This window comes from Amblyomma maculatum, chromosome 10 (genome assembly GCF_055883805.1).
Source record: "Amblyomma maculatum isolate TAMU_Amacu chromosome 10, ASM5588380v1, whole genome shotgun sequence".
NCBI classification, from domain to species: Eukaryota; Metazoa; Arthropoda; class Arachnida; order Ixodida; family Ixodidae; genus Amblyomma; species Amblyomma maculatum.
Genome location: NC_139353.1, coordinates 161453861 through 161460475, shown reverse-complemented (window position 1 = coordinate 161460475; position 6615 = coordinate 161453861). Strand labels below are relative to the sequence as shown.

Genomic DNA, 6615 nt, shown 5'->3' with positions numbered 1-6615 from the left:
GGAGATCATCGGTCCTTCGCATTACATGTCCTGGCTCTGCCTATTTGTTTTTCTTGATTTAGACAAGAATGTGACTAGTTTGAGTTCGTTCCCTGACAACCACAACACGTACAGTGGTGTGGGGCTGTGGCACTTACGTTGTCGATTTCACGCTGCAGGTCGTGGAGTTGCTTCTCGTGGACCTTCTTGAGACGCTCGCGTTCCTTGCTCTGCTTGAGTGCCGCTGACTTGCGCTCCTCAATGAACTTCTTGGTGTTGTTGCTGTTCTTCTCACGCAACCGCCTGCACAGCACACACATACCCCCCGAGTGGTGATAAAAACTGGTTCACAACAGTTTGCCCCCACAGTGCACAACTGTGGGGGCTTGTTGTGGGGGAGGCCCCACAACAAGCCTGCACTGGTACTCAATAAATTAACCTTGATGGCATCACTGGTTGTCAGTGGTTACACAAGTGGTAGTATAATTTGATGAACTAGAAGACAATGAGGAGCACTCGCATCAAGCTGACAGCTGGACGGGTGGCGCTCCACTGATTGCTGGAATGCACCAGCCAGAGCATTGGAATGCGCAGCCTGTCGCTGGTTTTTGTGATATTCCATCGGTACTCCTAATTTTTAGGCAACGTTGTGCGTGAATATGTCCGGTGAAACGAAGTCTGGACAGACGTGTCACATTGTATTTCTACAGGTTTCCACATAAGCATGAGAGTCGGGTGAACCGGACACAGTCCGTTAAAAAACAGAGGCCCGTATCTGCTAATTTGGTTACTGTGTGGCCGTGAAAAGTGTGGAATTTTTAAAATCTTGTTGCGATCGAAAGCTTTGTGCCTTCTGTTCGCCTGGAGTGACGGCACGGAAGAGTTTGGAGCCAAAGATGCACTCCAACATTGGCACTGCAACATCGCACTCCAAAATTGACAATTGGAAATCGGAAAAATTCAACAGCCTAAGTTACACGCCAGCATTTCCCCCTTGTGAACAAGAAAGTGCCGGTACGGAAAAAAGGCAGCCACCATCGTTGTTCGAGCCGTGTTACCCTCCCCAGTGATGGGAAGAAATAATGTTTGCACATATGCTTTTTTTTTAAATTGTGAAAAAGGCCCTGGCGCAAAAAATTAACGCACACAAAAGAGAGCCGCGGGGACAATAGACAGGCGGCAACTTGCAACTGTCTATTGCAGAAGACAGGCGCATACTGACAAGCTACCCCTGACTTGTGGAATGTTCTATATAGGCAAACCGGCGGGTGCACAAACAAATGCCCTGGGGAACATGGGAAAAAGACAGAAAACAGTAAAGATAACTATGCCAACTTGGTCGCCCATGTCAATATGTGCAAGTGTGAGCCTCGACTAGAAGAGGTGAGAATCCCAAGCAGAAGCAAGAAAATGAGGCCAGGCTATTAATGGAAGCTTTTCATATAAAGAAAAAGGCAGCCTTGTGCACCAGTGATACTTCAGTAAATTTGTATGTGGTTGAGTATGATTTTCTATGTAAAGGTATCGTGCGGTGATAAGCCACGACTTTGGTAATGCACATCTTGTTATTGTGCGCGTATCTTGACAGTATAAATGTATGTGCCTATCTCTTGCAATAAACAGTTGGATATTGGCGCCTGTCCGTGGCCCCCTCGTGTCTCTCTTTTGTATGCGTAAATTTTTTGCGCCAGAATTTTTTTCCCAATATTTAAAAGATGTTAAACCAACTAGCTTGGCAACATACTTTATTGAGACACCTACTTTTGCTGGCATAGCTATAGCTTATTTATTTTTATCTTAGTTGGTGGTACAGAGCGAAGACATGATGCACGAGTAGCCCAACAGACGAGCGCTGCTTCTCTTCTTTGTGCTCCGTGTCTTCGCGCTGTACCCCCCACTATGCAATTATACCAACTCGCCCAACTGTCCATGTTACTTCAATATATTTTTATCTCTTTACAGAAAGAACAGATAGGAGACACGAACGACTGCTTTCTCACCAACTTTTTGTCCTTTCTCCTCTCTTCTTTCGTCAACCAATGCCAGTGTGCTGATAACAGAGTCAGCGCTGAGACTATTCGAATTTGGTCAGCTTTGTCTGTAGCACGCACTTCTCGCTCAATAGAGCTCATTCAATACCACATGGTCACAAAAGCTGCTATCTGCCCCACATATAATGTGAACGAGCAAAAATGAAATTTTCATTAATAAAATCGAGCATAAACTCAGTTTTTTTTTTTTTTTTTTTTTTTTTTCATTTTGAAGGCACGAGATCCTCGTTTGGAATGTTTATAGGTCCCGCACACATTTCTTCTCGAGTAGCAAGTATTTCTCAATTGTTTATTTGGCATTGGAGCTGCGTGTAATTGACACTGGTTTACGTAATTTCTCAGCTGCACCCATTTCCTGGGCCACTACGCACGATGTTTCTCATTGGCCTTTTAGTGAACGTGAGATTTCCAGATTAGGACCTAGTAGCACAAGGCCTTCCTACATCGCAGAAATTGCAAGTGGGAAGATGGGACTAATGCTGTAAAGTATATTTAATGGCACTCCAACAAGCTGCAGTTCATGTGGTGCGTGCAAATTCATGAAATACAGAGAAAGCAGAACATCTCAGCGAAAGATCCATCATGGTGAGTACTTGGGCAATAAAATGCCCTCTTATTCATCTTGTTGTGGCACCACAGGGACGAGGACAGATAGGGAGAAAGACAGACCAAGTGCTCCCTATCAACTGTCAAAATTTATTGAGACATGTAATATATATGAAAAAACCAAAAGAATACACAAAGAAACAAAAGGCAACACATGCACACTCTGGTCCATGGTTACAAGGCTCATATCAAAACCGACCTGGTGTCAAACCGTATCACCGTATCAAATGTTTGAGATAGTCAAATTCAGCATCAAGCAGCAATAACGACGGCGCGCTTACACATTTGTCGGATGACTTTGATTTTAAACGCCTCCACAATTTCTCGGGCTGTCTTGTCTTTATGTTTCAGATAACACGTGATTCATAGAACAGCGGTGTGCACATGACCCTTGATATGCTTGGAGAAGTGTGTCCCCGACCCGCCTTCGAGTGACCTGGCATGCTCACGTAGGCGCACACTAATACAACGCTCCGTCTGACCCGTATGATGCAGGCCGCAGGAAAACGGAATGGTGTAAACCACCCCGCAGGCACACTCCACTTAGAAAGCTTAAAACTGACCAATCTAAACAGGAAAAAGGCAGAAAGAAATATACCTAAAAACACATCTACAGGAATGGATAGAATTCTGATCAAGCTGATTAATGAACTAAGTCCAAAAAGTAGGGAAACGTTGTTAAAAGCTCTGGAAACAGTCATAACGAATAAGCAAATACCGGACAGCTGGCGGCAGAGTAAAATGAATTTGATTTATAAAGGGAAAGGAGACAGGATGCACATAAAATCCTACAGGCCGATTACCATAACATCTGTTATGTACAGGTTAGCCATGCAGGCGGTGAAATTAAAGGTGCAAGCATGGGTAGAAAGTAACAAGATACTCGGAGAACTTCAGAACGGCTTTAGAAATGGTAGGCGCTTAGATGATAGCCTGTTCGTGCTTACCCAAAGCATCGAAATATCTAGAGTGGAAAATAGACCTTTGTATTTGGCCTTCCTGGACATAAACGGGGCATACGACAACGTAAACAGGGAACTCCTGTGGAACATATTAAAAGAAGGTATCGGTTATGAGATAATACGAGTTCCTACAGGAAATATACCGGGATAACAAAGTAGAAATTACATGAGAAGGGAAGTACGGGAAGCTGTCAAGGTATGCAAAGGATTAAGACAAGGTTGTCCTCTATCACCGCTGCTGTTCATGCTTTATATGATAAACCTGGAACGGAGGATACAAGAAAGTAACCTAGGTTTTAACCTGTCATATAGATTAGGCAGAAAGGTGGTATAGCAGCACCTCCCCGGTTTAATAAATACAGACGATATTGTGCTGCTAGCTGAGAGTCGGGAAGAATTGCGAACTCTTGTTGAGTATTGTGGTGACGAAGGGGACGCTCTAGGCTTCAGTTTTAGCGCAGTTAAGTCGGGTCTGATGATTTTCAACGACTCAACTGATCAGGGTCTTAAAATACAAGGCCATGAAATACCCAGAGTAGCAGAATATAAATATCTGGGGGTATGGGTAAACGAAGGATTGGCATACATTGGAAAGCATGAGCAATCACTTAAGGCCAAAGGGCGAAGAAATGCTGGGATAATGAAGCATAGGGCATTGTCGGGATACAACAGATATGAGGTTTTGAGGGGTATTTGGAAAGGAATTATGGTCCCTGGGCTTACTTTCGGAAATGCGGTTTTGTACCTAAAATCAGAGGTACAGTCGACATTAGAAATAAATCAGAGAGCCGTCGGACGATTAGCACTAGGTGCCCACGGCAAAACCACAAATGAGGCGGTACAGGGAGATATAGGCTGGGCATCTTTCGAAGTACGGGAAGCTCAGAGTAAAATATTATAAGAGGAACGCCTGAAGAAATTAGACAGTAACAGATGGGCAGCTAAAGTATTTAAACACCTATACCTTAAAAGCGTTGGCTCACAATGGAGGAAAAGAACTAGGAAACTAACTAGTAAGTATGCTGGTCACAAGGACGGAGAAATAAAGAGCGTTAAGCAACAGGTGAAATACACCGAAGGTAAAAATTGGATAAATTCGATAGAAAAGAAAACAGAGTGTGGAAATATACCGAAAGTGGATAAGGCAGATCAGGAAGGAAGCTTCCTTTGATAACTCAAGAGGCAGTGTCCTACTTTTTGAAGCTAGATCAGGTTGCCTTAAAACACGCAGCTACAAAAAGAAATTTAACAATGAAGATGACGCATGTGCTGTATGTGGTAACTCCAGTGAAACAATTGACCATATACTCGAATGTAATGGTATCCACCCGGAAGTTGATGCATGTGCAGTAACTGTTCCTGAAGCTCTGGGGTTTAGAGATACCAGTGGCCGGGTGAATAAACCGGCGGTGGAAACTAGCAAAAAACGTCTGGAAGATTGGTGGTTTAAAATCAGAAAAGTGACCTAATGTTAGTAATGTAGAAACAAAAATTCAATAAATAGAATGATGGTACAGTTAACCAATCTAAAACAAAAAATAAGATATAGGGAGAAAAATGAGCATGATAGCAACTGCTACCACCCCGTTTCAATGGGGACGCCCCTATATTCCATCCATCCATCCATCGATGATGGCGCCATAGGACAGGCGTCCGGTCCCTATAAAATCGTATTCTCTTGCTGCCGTTCTTTGCTTTTCTCTTTTTGCAGTTCTGGCCGCTACCGTCAGGAAGCCTTGGATCACCTTTTCCTGTACGCTCTCTTTATGACTTGGACTGTGGTATCAGACTTCATTGTTTTTTCTTCAAATTGGCTTTCTTTTGTATTGAGCTTTTGCTCATATTTTTTTGCCGGCTCAAGCTCGCTCTTTTTTTTGTTGTAATTTTTGAGAAGACAAATAAAATGGTATATGGTGTTAGCCCCCACAGGGCCAAGCAGTGGAAAAGCTATTCCACAAGGCAGCGGTCATCAGAGCTTTTTCGGTTGGGCATTCCTCCCCACCAAGAAATTGTCCCTGCCAATCATCTCACAGCAGCCCGTACTAGAACTACAAAACAAAGCTGTATATTCTGAGCTCTGTTCTTTATAACAATTCTCCCCTTAGACCCGCTTGAGGGGCTCCCATGTGGCAAGGCCAGCATATTCTTGGCTGCTGGTTGCGCCACATGGCCATCATGTGGCAACACTTGATGCGCTCGTTACAGGCTCCCATAATGCACATCGGTGGCACGCTGTCTTGGCACACAGAGGCAGCTAAGCCTATTGGCATGCAACTACCGACGTTGCACACTGCTATAATGAAGAAATTGTAGGGCCTCTTTGACGTTATTTATTTAGTTATTTAATTATTTATTTATTTCAAATACCCTCATGGCCCTGCGGGCATTATTGAGGGGAGTGGCAAGCATAGATAACAAAAAATGAATACAATCATAGGTTACAGCACTACATATATTATTCACTGCACTGAGTTATTACAAATTTCAACAATTCATGGAATCCTGGACGAAAAAGAAAAAAAAAATAAAAAAAAAGAGAAGAGAGAGAAAAAAACAAACAACAAAAACAAACTACAAATCAGCGACACAGAGTTCATGTGGCAATACTAAACCGAAAAGCTACTAAATACTAAATCAAAAAATACTAAATACTAAGAAATACTAAATCCAAAAGCAAGAAAAGCTGGCACTCAACTTTTTCTTAAAATGCTCGGGATTGTCGGTGCCAGGAAACCTGCGGCGGGAAACCTGCCGGGAAATCTGCTGGCAAGTGATTCCACTCGGACGATGTAGTTGGAATGAAAGAATTCTGGCGAGTGGTAGTGTGACAAGGTGGAACGGCCACTTTGCATGGATGGTCAATGCGCGATGAAATGTAGGTGGGTGGAATGAGCAAAGTGTTTTTCAAAACAGGATTCAAATTGTAGATCTTAAAAAAAAGACAGTCGTGAAATTTTCAGCGCAGTGAAAGTAATGGTAGTGACAATGTGCTTTTCATTTGTGTGACACTTGATGTA

At 43.1% G+C, this 6615-nt stretch overlaps 1 protein-coding gene across 1 annotated transcript in view; it reads right to left on the bottom strand.

Annotated features, from left to right (window-relative positions):
- norpA (no receptor potential A) overlaps positions 1–6615 on the bottom strand; it is a 145818-nt gene that overhangs the window by 15040 nt on the left and 124163 nt on the right. Inside the window, exon 30 of the mRNA XM_084581641.1 lies at positions 138–282. Within this exon, the coding sequence (XP_084437767.1) occupies positions 138–282 (145 nt within the window). The remainder of the gene's footprint in view (positions 1–137; positions 283–6615) is intronic.